General features: G+C 71.8%; 1 protein-coding gene across 1 annotated transcript in view; it reads right to left on the bottom strand.

Moving 5' to 3' along the window:
- Positions 1 to 15978, bottom strand: part of BAHCC1 (BAH domain and coiled-coil containing 1) — a 48632-nt gene that overhangs the window by 19849 nt on the left and 12805 nt on the right. Inside the window, exons 2-3 of the mRNA XM_058284874.2 lie at positions 10498 to 10677; positions 3010 to 3132 (exon numbers count right to left, since the gene is read on the bottom strand). Of these exons, the coding sequence (XP_058140857.1) occupies positions 3010 to 3132; positions 10498 to 10677 (303 nt within the window). The remainder of the gene's footprint in view (positions 1 to 3009; positions 3133 to 10497; positions 10678 to 15978) is intronic.

The raw sequence follows: 15978 nt of genomic DNA, 5'->3' as shown, positions 1-15978 counted from the left end.
CCACCTGGCCCCATCCAAGGTTCCTGCCTCCCACGAGCCTGGCCCACCCCCTGCGGGCATGGTGCCCACCGACGCTCCAGGCAGGGAGGAGTGGGCAGGCAGCACCTTCGTAGGGGCCGAGGCCCGGGAAGCAGGCGGCTGTCCCCGCCCACGCCACCACAGGTGCAGCGTTACAACCAGGCCTCCAAACCCGACAGGCTAAGGAAGCCCTCCCTGCGGAAAGGAGCCGGTCTGCGCAGGCAACGCGCTGCCCGCTGCCAGCCAGGGCATAAGGCGAGGGTGGAGGGTAGGAAAGAGACCCGGGGGCAGGCGGGGAAGGTGGCAAGACCAGTGCACTCTTCCCTGTTCCTGGAAGCACCACTGGAGAGAGAGGGAGCCTGGGCGGGGAGAGGGCAACAATGTATCAGCGAAGTTCAAATGCAACAGGCACAGCCCACCCAGGGGGAAGGAAAGGGCCGGGCCTTGCAGGGAAGCAGTCGCGGAGGGCGCTTGTGGGAACTTTGCTTGTCCTGCACAAATTTTTTGGAAATCTTGAACTGCTTTAAAAAGTAGTCTCTCTTTTACAAAAGAGTGAAACAAAAACCAGGGGCACTGGTGGTGGACTTGGCCCAGTGGTTAGGGCGTCCATCTGCCACATGGGAGGTCCGCAGTTCAAACCCTGGGCCTCCTTGACCCTGTGCAGCTGGCCCATGCGCAGTGCTGATGCGCGCAAGGAGTGCCGTGCCACACAGGGGTGTCCCCCGTGTAGGGGAGCCCCACGTGCAAGGAGTGCGCCCCGTAAGGAGAGCCGCCCAGCGGGAAAGGAAGTGCAGCCTGCCCAGGAATGGTGCTGCACACACGGAGAGCTGACACAGCAAGATGACGCAACAGAAAGAGACACAGATTCCGATGCCGCTGACAACAATAGAAGTGGACAAAAAAGAAGACGCAGCAAATGGACAGAGAGAACAGACAACGGGGGTGGGGGGTAAGAGAGATAAGTAAATAAGTAAGTAAATAAAATATACACTAAAAAGCAAAAAAGGGGCTGCCACAGCTGAGGGGGCTCGGCGACGCGTCACGCCTGGTCCTTCCTGGCTTTCCGGGGGTGCTGTGACTCTTTACAGAACTGGGCAAGGGGGAGCAGGAGCAGAGACACGGCCGGGAGACTGCCCTCCTCCCGCACAGGCCGGGGAGCCCCAGTTGGCAGCCCCTGCATGTGCTCCCAGGCTGCTGCGCCCGGGACAAAGAAAATGGGGCCCCAGGGCCACCCCACGAGTTCCCCGTCCTACCCAGAGCTGCTGGGCCCACCCAGCCTGGGGGGCAGGGTGCGTGCAGGGGCTCCCCCTGGCTGACCCCTGGGAGGGGGTGGCCCTGGCCTCCGCCAGGTCGGTGATCCCTGCGGCTTCCTGGTCCCGACTGGCCCTGGGTGCCCCCGCCCGCCCCCCTGGCTGGGGCCAGGCCACTCTGGGGGACCCCGGGGCAGCAGGGTGCTGCCTGTGGACAGGTGGCCAGCAGCTGAGGGACCACCGGGAAAGGGGGATGGGACCCAAGAAACATTAGGGATTTGTAAAAGTCCTCAATTGCGTAAATTTCTCATCAATTTCCTGCTAATTAAAAACAAGGCGGGAGGGGGCGGGAGGGGGCCTCGGGAGGGGCAGAGGCCCCATCAGCTCAATTTCTAAAACCAAATAATATTCTTGGACGAGCGCCGCCAGCCCGCGCCTGCCAGCCCCGCAGCCACATGCAGCCCCAGGCGGGGACCAGCCACCTGCCCGGCCCGTCAGATGCTGTCACAACAGCCGCCTGGCCCGGGACCGCGCAGGGAGTGGTGGGCACGGGGGGGGGGGGGGGGGGCGGCACCCCAAGGCAGCTCTCCCAACTCTCCGCTGCCCCTACCCCAGGCCTGCCCGGGGGGCCTGTTTTCCGCGGAGTGTGCAGAGTGTGGGGCCCGAGGCCCCGGCTGGACAAGCCGCCCCTTCTGGGGGGCACAGTCTGGGGTGAGCCCTTTGCCCCACCCCAAGCCCTGCCTTAAACGCAGAGGCTCTGGGGTCCTGTCCCCACCCAGGCCACGTGCCCATGAGGGCGGTCAGCCTGCAAGCCGCTGCTTGGGCACTGACTCCCCACCTCCCAGGACCCCCAGGGGACGCCCCCCACCCTGCCCTGAAGCTTCCCCCCCCCCCGCACTGCTCCTCCCCAGCACGCACGCCGCCCCCCCGCAGCGCAGGCCAGGGACGGGGAGGCACCCGGCCCCCCGACCCCCGGGCCCTGCAGGAGCCTCCTGCCCAGAGCAGGTCTGCGCCCCTACCTGGAACGCGCTCACTGGGTCACTAACGAGCTTTCAGGGGTCTCCCCGCCCCGCCCTCCTGCTCCACCCCAGGAGGTCTAACTGAGAGGCAGGTGTGAGCCCCCCGCGCCCCCCAGCCTCTCTGGCCCCTCCCACTCCTGCCCCACTGCTCGGCTCGGCGTGCCCACCCCGTGGCTCCTGCCTTTTCCTCAACCGAGACCCCCCCAGAGCTTCCTGGGGGCCCCCTGCACCCCATTTGCCCCCGGGGTGAGAACCTTTCTCTGTCCATGCAGATGCATCTTTGCTCCAACCCCCCATCCCCCGCCCGGTCTGGCCTCAGGGTGGAGGTGGGAATGGGTGGGCCTCCAGCTGCACAGGCCAGGGGAGGCCCACCCAGCAACCCACCCCCATCCACCCAGCAACCCACCCCCATCCGGGGGCGTCTTCCTCCTGAGGAGGGGCGGCAGGCACTGGGGGGGCCCCGCCCCCCCTCCCCGGGGCCCAGTTCTTCTGCTTTCACTTGAGCAACGGGGCGGGAGAGGCGACTGCTTTAAGGGTGCTCCCCCACCCCAGCACGCAGCCCACCCCTCGGCAGCGCTCCCGGGACCCAGAGTTCTAAATCTCCCGGCGCCTGAGACGCCGTGGCCTGCGACCTGGGGAGAGGGTGCCCCAGCTGGCCGCCGCGCACTGGAGCCCCGGAAGCTTCTCGGCCCTGCCCCCGCTGCGCCCCCGCCGGCACTTGCCTTTTTGGGTTCCGTAGAAACGGTGCTGCCCGTAGAGAACGTTGCTGCTTCCATGGTGATCCAAGTGGCTCATGGGGAGGAAAGTGGATGCCAGACTCCCCGAAAACCTCGGGTATCCTGGAGCTGGAGAGACCAGGAGCCCGGCTGTCAAGGCACCTCCCAGCCCCCCTGACCCCGGGGGGGTAAGAGGCCGGCGCAGGCCCGGGAGCGCGCCGTGGGAAATCAGCGCACCCAGTCCCGAGCGAGCCCTGCCTCGGCCGCTGCCTGCACCCTGCGCGTCCCGGGGAGGCGGCCCGTGGGGCGCCTGGACCGGGGCAACCCGAGGGGAGGTGGCCAGTGACCCAGCAGGGGGGCGCTGTGCACGGGGCGGGGCCGGAGTCCTCCCGGGCTCGTGGTCCCGTGGGCGCCGCGCCGAGCTGGGCCTGGCCTGGACGGGCAGCTTCCGTGGGCCGAAGGCTGCTCTCCGGCACGGTCTGCGGCAGGTGCTGGGGTGCCCACGCCCCGCGGCCGGCCCCCCATGTTCTGGAATCGGCAGGGGCAGTCTGACCCCAGCAGTGGCAGCACCACCTGGCAGGGAACCCCTGCCTCCGCCCCCGGCCCTCCCCAGTCACCCCGAGCCCCGCCACGCAGGCCCCTCCCAGGCCTGGGCTCTCTGCTCAGCCCCCACCTCTCAGCCTCCTGGGACGCCCCCAGAGGGGACGAGGTGCCCGCTCCCAGGGCTGGCCGGGCGCAGCAGGGCCGTGGACACCCGCTGGGCCCCAGAAGGCGTGTGCGCGGGAGACCAGGGCCACGCGCTCGGATGCGGCCTCCCGCCTGCCCGAGGGACCCCTCCCGTCCACAGGTGCCAGCCTTGTCCTCTGGGAGACCCCCAAAGGCGAGGTGTGTGCAGGGCTTACTGCTCGAACCCCGAATCTGACACCTGAAAAACAAGGTGGCCACGGTGGCTTTGTCCTCGAGGGGCGTCTAGGAAGGGAGCCCTGGGCCAGGAGGTGCCCCAGGGGGGCTGGGAGGGGAGCTGGAAAGGAGGGGGTGCACCCGACTGGACCCCAATGCTGCTGAGAAGTGGGGGGGACCCCACGTCAGGGCCAGCCTGAGGTCTCGCCCGGGTGGTGGCCAAGGCCTGAATGCCCCCCACCCTGGCTGTGCTGTGTCACGCCCGTGACGGCCACAGCAGGAGCCTGGGGCGCGAGGGGGGCAGACGACCCCGGGGCCACCCTCTGGGGGCCTGAGGCTGCACTGGGTGGCGGGGTGGTTCCTGGCACCCAGCACGGCGAGCACGGGAGGGTGAGGGGCTGCAGGGCCAGGCCGAGCGGGATGCATTGGGCACCCACCGGGGGTGCTCTGGGCAGAGCAGCAAGAGCACAGGTGCTCCGACACTGTGGCCCCCCAAGTCCAGACGGGGCGCCCTGCACGTCTCCTGCACCTTGGCCTCGGTGCCTGCCTGCGCAGCTCCATCTGGGGGGTCCTGGGTGGCCCCGTGGATGGGCTTTCCAGGCCCAGGTCCAAGAAGGCTGCCCCGCAAAGGGGCATACAGGACGGGGGTTCCGAGCCCACTGGTGGGGAGCCCCGGGACCCCGCTTGCCACGTGCAGCCCTGGCCACCTGAGAACCTGGGAGGCAAGCTCATGCTCGAGCCCGGGTCCTGTCCCCAGCGGCGAGGACGGGGGCTGGTGGCGAGGGGCCGGCCGGCTCCTGCGGCAGGTGCTCTCTGGGCTAACCTCGGCTCCTGCGGTGACTTGACCGTGGTGGGGAGGGCTGGGCGCAGGCCTGGCGAGGGGACACCGGCTGAAGCAGCACAGCTGAGCGGGGACGGCCACGGCCCAGCGTCCCCTGGGCCCCCTGCTGCTCAGCAGGAGTCTTGCCGTCCTCCTGCCCCAGACGCCCATTTCCCAGGCTGGACCCCTGAGGCCCCTCCCCTGGCCGGGACCCCACCCATCTGCTTTCTGCCGGGGAGCAGAGCTCGGCTGCCCGTGGGATGGGCTCCTTCCCTCTGGGGGTGGCGCAGGGGTGGACGGCCACGTCTGAGCCCTAGCAGCTGGGGGGTGGGCTCAGGGCTGCAGGGGGCAGAAACCTGCCGGGGGCCCACACCCCAAAGGCCTCCCGGCTCCCCCATCCCACCTCTGGCCTGCCCTTGGCCCAAACTCTGGGACCCCAAAGACAGGGGTTGGGGCTGGAGAGGAGAGAAAGGGGCAGATGGTGGGGGTGGGGGGGGGCCGCGGGGGGTGAAGGGAGTGAGGAGAGGGGCTGGCAGGGCGGGTGGCAGTGTCCCCCGCCCCGGCGACTGCAAGGCCCCTCTCTTCCCCCCCACAAGACCACGCTCTCAACTGAAGAAGAAAATAAAAACGATTTTATGAATCAGAGCAGCTGTTCCGAGGCCAGAAGCCAGGGCTGCCTTGGCCGGGGAGCGCCTGCGTTCCTGGGGGAGGAGGGGTCCCCAGCCGGGCCAAAAGGATGTGATTGCCGTGGGGGCTCGGGAGGGGGCCGGGCAGGGCCGGGCCCGCAGGCGCTCGAACCCAGAGCCTCCCGCACCCCAGCCCTCCTGGGGATCCCCAGCCCCCGCCTCCCCACCCAGACGCTCACACTGCGCGAGGACGCCACCACCGCGCCTTCTCAGGTGACAGCTCCAAGGCCCAATCAGCCACCTGCCCCGGGTCATCTTGGAGCAGGGGGCTAGGTGCAGGGGGTGCGGGGGTCCCACGGGGGGCCAGCGCCTGCAGAGGTGACGGGAAGGCCCAGCGGGCCGGCCGGCAGGGGAAGCGCGTGCGGGGAGTCCGGGCAGGCGCCCACCAACTTGGGCCTCCCAGGTCCCCCGCCCCCCGCCGTGTCCAGACAGGCCAGAGGAGAGGGCGGTGGCGCAGGCAGTTGCGGCCAGGCGGGAGTGCGCAGAGCAGAAAACCAAGACCGGGGCTGGGGGGGCGGCGGGGCAGGGCAGGGGCTGGCCACGGGGCTCCGGGGTGGGGGGGCTCGGCTCCGAGGAGGGGTGTGGGCACCTCTGGGGCCTCTCAGTGGAGCCTGGGGCCTCTGCGAGCCAGATGGGTGGCCAGGCTGCCGGGAGCTGAGGCCAAGCAGCCAGCACACCGCTGGACAGTGAGTCCCTGCCGGGTCCCCTGGGGCGCCTCTCCTCCAGTCGGCGACCCCGGCTACGGATGCCCATCGCCCCTCAGCCAATGGTGGAGCATGACCCGGGAAACAGCACCGGCCCACACCGATCCACTGCCTTGACCTGCTAGAAAGTTCTCCCCACAGCTGAGCCACGAGCGCCTCCCACTGCCCCGCGCCATGGCCTGGGGCGGCCAGCAGGGCCCAGCGTCAGCCTCCGGGGGCCACCTGCCGAGGCTGCCCGGGCTTGCACGCAGCCTGCCCGAGCCAGGGGGCCCGAGGCCCTGGCCGGCCTCAGCTGCCCAGTCAGGTCAGGCCTGCCCCGTGGGCTTGGCGGCAGCAGGGACAGCTCCCCCCCCCCAGAGTAGCCGCAGCCACCCATCTCCTGCCCGCTTCGCCTGCCCCCACCTTTACTGCGGCCATGATGACCCCCTCACTGGGACCTGGGCATCGCTGCCCTGCCCACATGTCCAAGCAGCCCCCACCGCTGCCGCTGGCCCCTTCCCATTTATTAGGAGCCTGTCCTGCAGGCTGGGCCCTGGCACCTGGCTCTGTCCAGCCAGGGGCCTTGCCTGTCAGTGGGCTTCGCCTGTGGCACACAAGTCCACCGATAACAGTAGCCACACAGAGCTCTGGGTTAAGAAAGATTCTGAGGCTGCATCTACCTGGAGCAGGGAAAGAATGGCAATCGGCTAGTGAGGTCTGCTTTGGGCACAGGATGGGCAGTGGCGGCAGGAGGCCCCTCCCTCTGGTGGTGCGGACGCCGACTGGGGGGGCCTGTCCATTGGGGGCAGCCCTTCTCCCCACCTCGGAGGGTCCCAGAAGCCCACCTGTGACCCCTGGCCTCGGAGCAGCCAGCTCGTCCTTGACGGCCCAGCTCTCCCCCGACCTGGGGGCAGGGAGACGGGGTGGATGGCCTGCAGAGCTTCTCCTTGGGGCACCCCATGGACATGGGGCACCTCCCCCGGGCTGGCGGAGGGAGAGCACCCTGGGGACCCCGGAGGTCCCGGGCTGGGGCTGTCATAAGGCCCTGCTGACCATTGAGGAAACTGAGGCTCAGAGACGGGCAGAGCTGAGGAGTCAGGGTAGAAAACTTGGGGCCCAGGGCAGGGCCCGGGGGAGACTGCTTCTGGTCAGTTCCAGAAGGACAGAGCTGGAGGAGTCCCCGGGGCCTCTGAAGGGCCGGCGGGGGCCGGGGGGCCGCCTGTCCCTCACCGACACGCCCCGGGCCCCCTCCCCAGGAGCTCTCGGCGTCGGCAACGGGCAGCTGGAGGGACGTGGAGGAAGCTGGAAGCTCCCTGGTGCACCCCCTGCCCCCCCAGCCCCGTGAGTGGCCCACTGGGGAGCGGCCGCCCCGGCCAGGTGGGGCTCGGACAAAGGGGACGGCCAGGCAGGCAGCCAGTGCTGGCAGGGGCACCGGCGCCACCCGCGGCTCCCTGCAGGTGGCACAAGAGTCCACGGCGGCCGGCTGCGCACAGCGGCGCCCCCGCCCCCCCCAGCCGAGCCCCCGAGGAACAGAACCGCCTTTCATCAGCCCCGTGGGTGGCCCGGCGGGCAGCTGGGGGCGGGAGAGGGGCCACGGCTGACAATGAGAGCAGCTGGGCCGCGCCCCGCCCTGCCCCTACCCACCCAGGCCAGGCCGCCTGGACGCACCCGGTGTCCGGGGCCGCTTCCGCTGCCCACCCCTGCCCCAGAGCACAGGGGCGCGGCTTCCGGCGGGACCCCTCGTCTGGGGGAAGCTTGGGGGGCCGGGAGGCCTGGAGGCTGCACAGAGGCTCCGCCGCAGGCCAGATGTTCGGGCAGCGCCCCGGGCCCCGCGGGGCCGCCCAGAGCGCCAGGCCGCCCGGCTGGGAGGGCAGGAAGCCCCGGCCCTCCGCGCCGACCGCCCAGGCGGCCCACCCGGGCCCGGCCCCTGCTCTCCAGCCGTGTCGCGTGCCCCCGCCCCCCGCCTCGCTGAACACACAAGGCAGAGGAGCAGGCCCCGGCACGCGGGGAGCCAGCTGGCACCCGGTCAAACGAGCAGCTGGGCGGGCCGCCAGGGCGCGCTGCCAGCGGGCTCTGCCACTTGCCCCTGCCCCACCCCGCCCGCCGGCCTCGGAGCTCCCAGCTCCCGGCGAGCAGCCGGCACCCCGTGGCTCATCGGGGAGCCGGGCTGCGGCTGCCGCGCCGGGGCAGGGGGCAGGGGCCCGGGGAAGGGAGATGTGGAGTGGGGAAACTGAGGCACGGGCCTTGAAGGGGCTGAGACGTCACTGCGTTCACGGCACGTATGACCCCCAGACTGTTACCCCGAGCAGGCGGCAGGCAGCGCCCCACCCAGGGGCCGCCCTCTCCCCGATGCCCCCCACCAGCTACAGGTGGGCCCTGCAGCCTGCCCGGGGCTCCAGAGCCGGGCTGGGGGCTTCCGAGGCCAGAGGCCAGACGCCGTCTCCCTTCGCCCGGTCACAACTGCGCCTGCCAGCTGGTCGTCCACCTGTGCCTGCCACCGAGCCCGTCTGACACACGTCTCCCCTGCTAGACCGTGGGCACGCAGGGTAGGAGCCACGCCCCATGCCCAGCAGGCGCCTGGCGCCAGGACGCTCGGGCTGGCTGGGTGGCCGCTGGCCCAGGGGCTGGCACCAAGCGCAGCCTCAGAGGGAGATGGCCTGGGCCGCCGCGCGCCGGCCCCTCTTCCTGCTCAGGCCGCCCTCGGGTGCAGAAGGCAGGGTAGGTGTGGGTGCAGGTGTAGCCAAAAGCCCCTGGGACACCCCCAACCCTGGCAGCCCCCCGCCCAGGCGGGCGGACTCCTCAGGGCTCCAAGGAGGCTCAGCCCCCCAAGCAGGGTGGAGAGACAGTGCATGTGGCTGCCAGCCGCTGCACCACAGCAGCCGTTGGCACAAGGGGAAGTGGGGGCCTGGAGGCCGTTGAGGACGCTGTCTGCAGCCTGCCTCCCACCACCCCCTCCAGAGCAGCCCCCAGAGGGCGGGGGGCACCTTCTTCCCGGGGCCCAGAGCAGGTGGCTCTGCCCGCAAACTGCCCTCCTGGCCAGTGGGTTCCCTGAGGGTGGGAACAAAGGGGAAGGAAGAAACGTGCCTCTCGCGAGGGGCCTTTGGGGGGGTCCCAGAGGACGAGCTGGTGCCGTTCCCAGGGCCTGGCTGGGGCCCACGGCTGCAAGGAGGGGAAACTGAGTCAGCCAGCCCGGGCGATGCCCCAGGCACCTGCGGCTTGGCCAGGGCGGGGCGGTAGCCGTTACTTCTGTTGTGGTTACGCAGACACCTGCCGGCATCCCCCGCTGTCCCCCACGCCTGCTGCCCCTCTCCCGCCCGCAGACGTCCTGGGACCTGCCCTCAGGCGGCAGAGCGGGCAGCAGAGGGTTGAGCGGTCCTGGAGCATGTGGGGCCCCCCACGGCTGCCCGGGGAGCTGGGCTGCGTCCCCGCCGGCCAGGAGGCTGTCACCGCAGGCGGAGGTGAGCCTGGCCCGGGGCCCGCTGTGCCTCTCCCGGGGCAGGGAGCGCCTCCTGACTGCGCCTGACGTGAGCGCCCCGCCCAGAGCTCGGGGCCCAGGTCATTTTAACCGCTGTCCCTCACTCGTCACCTGTCCTGTTTGGAAAACAGCCCCTTTCTTGTCGCACAAAGAGAGGCTCCTCTCACGCTCCAGCGCTGGGCGCTAATCTCCCCGCCTGGAACGCGGCGGGCGGGCGGGCACCCTGTGTGTCCGCCGCGCTCTGTAAACACGACGCCCGGCAGTCATTGAATTACGGCAGCGCCGGTGCCAGGAGCGGAGAGCCCTCTGTGCCCACTGCCAACTGCAATTACCGCTCCGCGTGCCAGCGCCGCCAAGCGCTTAACCCTTCCTGCGCCGTGGGCAGGAGGGAGGCGGGAACGCCAGCGGCCACGGGCCGTGGGACGCCGCTGGGACCGCCAGCCCTGAGGGACAGGCGGGCAGTGGGGCTGGGGGTGCCCACCCTGGGGAGGGCCACGGGTCGAGGGGGGGACAGGGCGTCTTGGCAGGGCCTAAGAAGTCAAACCGCCGAGAGAGGGGTGTGTTGTCCCGGGCACCTACCATGAGCCCCGGGCGGCGGCCCCGGGGAGTCCGGCGACCTTGGGGGGCCCCTGTCCTCCACTGGGCCCCCGCGGCAGCCGTGCGTGTCGTCGGCGCCCCACTCCCCGCCCCTCCCGGCTGCCCATCTGGAGCCCACGCCTCGCGGGGCAGCCCGTGGCAGGCGCGGCCCAGCTGTGCGCCACATTTCCTCCCCTGGCCCGCCCGGCCCCGCCCCCGCGCTTCCTCCCGCCGCCCATCTGGAGCCCACATCTGGCCTGGCCGGGTGCCAAACGGGCCCCGCCCCCCGCTGCCCACCAATTACCACCTCGGGGGGGGGGGTTCCCCCGCAGGCCGGCCCCGCCCCCGCCTTACCTTCGTGGGAGTGGGAGAACCAGATCTGGGAGGCGGCGGGGTGGGAGCCACGGTAGGCCTGCTCCGAGGGGGCCGGGGCGGGGCCGCTGGGGTGCGTGGAGGCCGCCGGGCGCAGGCTGCTGCTGAGGAAGCTGCCCATGAACGAGGAGGCCGGCGGGCTCCCCATCAGGCGGCTGCTGGCTGTGGACACAGGGCAGGGCGTCAGGGCGGCTCCGGACTCGGGGCGCGGCGAGAGCAGCAGCCACCGCCCGGGAGCCCGTCGCCCCGGGGCTTAGTCTTCAAATGCCCACGAAGCCAGCGGCCCCCACGCGGTCACGCTTAGACCCTTGGCCGTGACCCGCTCCCGTTACTGCAAAGGTCCCAAGAAGTGGCACCTGTGTCACGTCACCTCCCCCATCACCACCGCCACCCAGCACCCCTTCTCCATCGTCCTCCCCCATCGCCCGCCGCCACCACCACCTCCTCCATCCCACCATGCCCACCCCCCACCACCTTTATCTCACCGTCGTCACTACCCCACCTCTACTGCTACCACCCCCACCTCTGCCACCGTCATCACAGTCAACGCTGCAATCAAAAACCGGGTGTCAGCCTTGGTGCCCAATAAACACCAGGGCCCACGGGAACAAACCACCCTGCAGGTGGGCCTTCTCCTCGGGGGCAGGGCACCCCGATTCTCCCACGCCGAGTCGGTGGCCCCGAGGCCTCCCCGACCCCGACCGGCTCGCGGGCGGCCCTGCCCACGTCTCCCCAACAGGTGAGGTGGCGCACGCGGGTCAGCAGGCCCGGGGGGCCCTGTCCCTCCTCCGCTAGCCTGCAGCCACAGCCACCCGGAGCCACGGGGGGCCGGGCCTCCCTCCGCATCGTCCTGCAGGACGGCCTCTCCCCGTCCAAGAGACTGGTCAGCCGGGGGCGCCCTGCTGCCGGGCGGGAGGAGAGGGAGGGAGGCAGGCAGAGCAGCAGGGGCCGAGGCCGGCTGTGGCCCCACGATCTGCCCTCAATATCCCGCCGGTGTCCCTTCAGGTGCAGAGGCCAGAGCCCCCCAGCCCCCCGGCACCCGGGAGCCCAGCGCGGGCAAGCCGGCCCCCGCATTCGGGAGGGCCACGTGCAGATTGCACCTGGGGAGCTCGCTCCCCCCAACGGGCCGCCCCAGCACTCTGTCGTCCCTTCCGTGGGCAGCAGCCTGGCCTGGGGCCACTGGGGCCAGGAGTGGGGGCCCGGAGCCCACAGCCCCCTGAAAGCACCTGGCCAGGGGCGGGTGGAGGGGCTCTGGGCGCCCCGGGGCCGCGGCCTGAGGTGAATCAGGGCCGCCCCTCCTCGGGGGGCAGGGGACCCTGGGGTGTGGATGCCTCATCCCACCCGGCCTCCAGCTTCCCAGACGGGGGTGACTCAGCGCCACGGGTGAGAGGGGCTGCCCCGGGGAGCCTGGGGGCGGGGCCGGCCCCCGGAAGGCCGGGTCCTCCCTTGCCCGTGCGTGACCGAGGCCCGCCGGCCACAAGACACGCAGCCTCGCGCCTTGGGCCGGCCGCGGGTGGGGGGAGCAGGGCCCCCCGCGTGGGGGAGGGGCGAGGGTGCCCCCTGCTCCCGGCCTCAGCACGGCCACCCGTGGGCGCGCCCCGGGCGGGCGCGGGGCTGGGAAGGGAAGCGGGGCGGGCGGCTGCAGGTCCCGCGGGGAGCATGCCTGTGGGATGAGCCGGCTTCCTGTCGCCGCCCCCGCCCCCGCACCCTCCCAGGGAAGTCCCGCCCGCTGCAGGGCCAGTGGGAAGCGGCCCTGTCCAAAAGGCACGGCTGGAGGGCTTTCTCACGGCTGGGCCGGCACCCCCCCCCCCCCCCCCGCGCCTGGGGCTCCCCCACCCAGGCCAGGGCAGGGCGGCAGGCGCAGCTCAGCAGCCAGCCAGGCCCTGCCGAGCCAGGGAAACCGAGGCACACGGGTGATGGGCCACAAGCCACCCACGCCCCCCGGGCGGGCGGGGAGCAGCTGGGTGCACCGTGGAGACCTGGTGGGCCCCCGTGGGCTCTCAGACCCATTCCCACACACCCCAGAGGCCTCCTGCTGCGGGGGCACCCAGCCCGGGCCCACCGAGCCCCCACCAGCCTGCCTGCGGGCCTGACCTTTGAACCGCCTTGAGCCAGCGGGTTACAGGGCCATCGAGGCAGGGACACGGAGCCTGGGAGACCCTGTGGTCCTGAGCGCCGCGCTAGCGCTGGGCGTTCCCCGGCACGCGCCCCCCTGCTGACACACGTGGCTCTGGGGAGGCCCCCGGGGGTGCCCTGACGGGCAGGCAGGGGTGCTGAGGCCCCTCACCCACCGCTCCCTGGCACCCTGGCTCCCGGGGGCCTCCATGTCCCTTACACGGAAGGGCTGAACCTCTCCGGCACCCCGGGCTCGGCCGGAGACTGGACGCAGCCGACGCTCCCACAGGACTCCCCGTCTTGGCGCAGGTGTGGGGTAGGGGCCCCCCCAGCACCCTGCCGGCCCCGAGCCGCCCAGGACAACCCCAGACAGAGCGTCCCGCTCCCAGTGGTCACCTCCACCCCTGGGCGTCCGATGGCGCTACGCCTGGCCAGCGTGGCCGTCCCTCCTGGGCGCCCCCCCCCCCCCGCCGGCCAGCAGCCAAACACCAGCCGGAGCCCGCGCAGCCGGGGAGCCGGGAACACCTGGGCCCGGGCCAGGCCGGGGCGGGGAGCGGGCCAAGTCCGGCCGGGAACTGGCCCGGGGGCTGCCCTCCCCTTGCCGGCTAGCGCCACGGTGAGCGGCCAGGGGGTGGACACGGAGCTCCGGTCCTGCGCAGGCACCTTCGCGCCGGGGGCTTCACGGGCCTGGGGCCGGCTGCAGGGCGGGCAAGGGGGCCGGGGCGCCGAGGCCGTGGGGCCCGGCGGGGTCTGATGAGGCCTGCCCACTCCCGGGCATCGTCCAGGACGCCTGGTCCCACCGCGACGAGCCGCCCACCCGCCCACTGCCCCTGGGTTCTCCGGCAGCCAGGATACCGCACAGGTTGAGGATTTTCCTGGGGGACGGACCCGAAAGCCGTGCGAGGGGTCACGGGAACCCCCAGGCCACAGGGCCCCTGCAGCCCCCTCCCCATTGCCCCCTGCCCGCCGGGCCCCAGGGCCCCAGGGCCCAGCTCCAGAGCCGGCTCGGCCCTGCCGGGTACACCACGAAGGACCAGCCTGGGCACTGGGCTCGCCCAGAAAACTGCTCTGGAAGCCGGGGCGCCCGGGAGGGCAGCGGCCCCCTGCGGCCCAGCTCCCACCTTGGGGGCGCCTCCCTGCCAGGCTATGGCCACCCTGGACATGGCTGCAGCAGCCACTCCCTTCTCGACTGCTGGGGGCCACCACAGAAACGGGGTGGGGGGCGAGAGTGCAGCTGCGTACCTGGAATCCCGACCCCCGGGCGCTTGCGTGACCCCCGAGCCCGCCCAGCCCGTGCGTCCCTGGACACGGCAGGGGAGCCGGGCCTCCTCCTGCCCACCTGTCTGCCAGTCCACCTGCATGGCCAGGGTGGGTGACAGGTGTCGGGGCCCCCCAAGGGCCTTGAGGACACTGCAGCGGGGCCGGGGGCCGTGGGCACTCGCAGCCCGGGGCCCACAGGGCCACCCCCTCGTCCCCTCCCAGGCCCTCGATGCGCAGACCAGAGGCCACCTCGCGCTCTGAGCCCACCGTCGCCCCGACTGCCCCGGCTGGCTCCCACTGAGGCGCGGGCGGGGCCCAACGGGCAGGGCATTTGTTTTTGGTTAAGGAGCCACAGAACAGCCGCCACCTCTTCTGGAAACTACGAAATGGGTTGTAAAAAAAAAAAAAAGCCTCTCCGAGAAGGCCGGCGGCCCTGCGCAGGCCACGGCGCCCACTCCTTCCAGAAGCCCGGCTGACGGCGCAGCTCCCCGCTTCCCACGGTGCTCCCGGCTCCTCCCGCGGCTGGGGCGTGCACCCGCAGGGGACGCCTGGTCCCGGGGGGCAGTGCCCTTCTCCCCCACGGCCAGGCCCGCGGGAGCTGGGCTGGACTGGCGGAAGCTGCCCGGCCCCCTGGCTGGCCGGCGCCTTCGTCCCCTTCCTGCAGCCCCACCTGCCCGGGCCCCCAGCGTCCAGAGAGGGAGGGCGGCCAGGCCGGGTGGGAGGGCGGCCAGGGACCCCCGCCTCTCCCCAAAAGTCCAGAGGCGGCCTTGGGGGCCACCCGCGCGTCGCCCGTAACCCCCACCCCTGGGGGTGCACATGGCTGTGACTCCCCAGCAGCCGCAACTGGGCGGCAAGTGACCCACTGGGCCGCCCGCACCGAGGCCCAGGTGTGCACGTGCACGTGGGCCCGGGCTGGCAGGGCCCGCGGGCCGCGCAGGTGTGTGTCCTGGGCGTGCGGGGGCGATGAGTGGCACAGGCTGGGCGTGTCCCCGCGCGTCCCCGTGTGCGCGCCTCTGAGCGCACGCTCACAAGCCGCGGTCTGCCCGCGGCAGGCGTCACCTGCGGCCTCGGCTCCCAGGGCTGGCGGTCCTCCGGGTGCTCCCGGCTCAGCGCCCAGGCCGCCCCACACCAGCCCCAGCGAGACGCACCTGCTGTTGGATCCACCCGGCCCCCCTTGGTGCACCGGAGGGAGCCCTGGGCAGACCCCCGCCCGGACCCTGCCCACCTCCCCCCCACGCGTGGGGGACGCCGGGGTGGATTCGTGGTGGAAGGAAGATGGGGTGCCCTGGCTTCGGCCTGCACCCAACTAACCCCAGCACCCCCAGGCTTCCTGCTGGTGGGGTGTGGGGGAAGAAGAGCCTGAGCCTGGATTCTGGGGTGCAGCTGGGCCCCGCCCCTTCCCACATCAGCCTAGCACCCCTGCCGTGGGAGCAGGGACCCCCGGCTGTGCGCCCTCTCGGCCTCAGGTCAAGACTTGACGGGGGGGTTCCATCCCATCCCTGGGGGGCCAGCCTCGCCCAGGCGCTCTGAGCCCAAAACTGCCCGGACACGCAGCCACCCCTGGCTCTGCGCGCCGGCCCTCCCCACTCGGTCTCCCCGCCCTGGAATGCCTCTTCCCCATGGGACCCCCACCGCCAGCAGGTGCTGCCGCCCCCGGCTCCGCGGAGGGGGCTGTCCCAGAGGAGGAAGCTGGAGGGGCAGCGAGGAGCAGGGACGAGAGGGCAGTGGGGGGAAGGGGCCAGAACCACTGGGGGGCTGAGAACGCCGAGCCTCGGCCAAGTGCCTGCTCCCTGCCCGGCCTTGCCCCGAGGCGTGGGGCAGCTAGGGTGAGAGGCGAGCCCCGAAACGCGCACGCATGGCCCAGGACACCCTCGGGCTGGCCCCCGGGGCCTCGAGGAACCCCTGGGGCGGCCTATGGGCAGTGGCTGTCGGGCCATAATAGGAAAACTATGTGGCCGCTGGGCTACCCGACCCAATGGACGCGGGAGAGCCTCAGAGGCCCCGGCGCGGGGCCCGGGCCCACCACCAGGAGCCCAGAAATAATAACAGAAAAGGAGAATCGGATACAAGTCTGGTTCCTATTAAAAG

Source organism: Dasypus novemcinctus, chromosome 21, assembly GCF_030445035.2.
Source record: "Dasypus novemcinctus isolate mDasNov1 chromosome 21, mDasNov1.1.hap2, whole genome shotgun sequence".
NCBI classification, from domain to species: domain Eukaryota; kingdom Metazoa; phylum Chordata; class Mammalia; order Cingulata; family Dasypodidae; genus Dasypus; species Dasypus novemcinctus.
The sequence above is the reverse complement of the archived record's forward strand: the minus strand, read 5'-3'. Positions and strand labels throughout refer to the sequence as shown.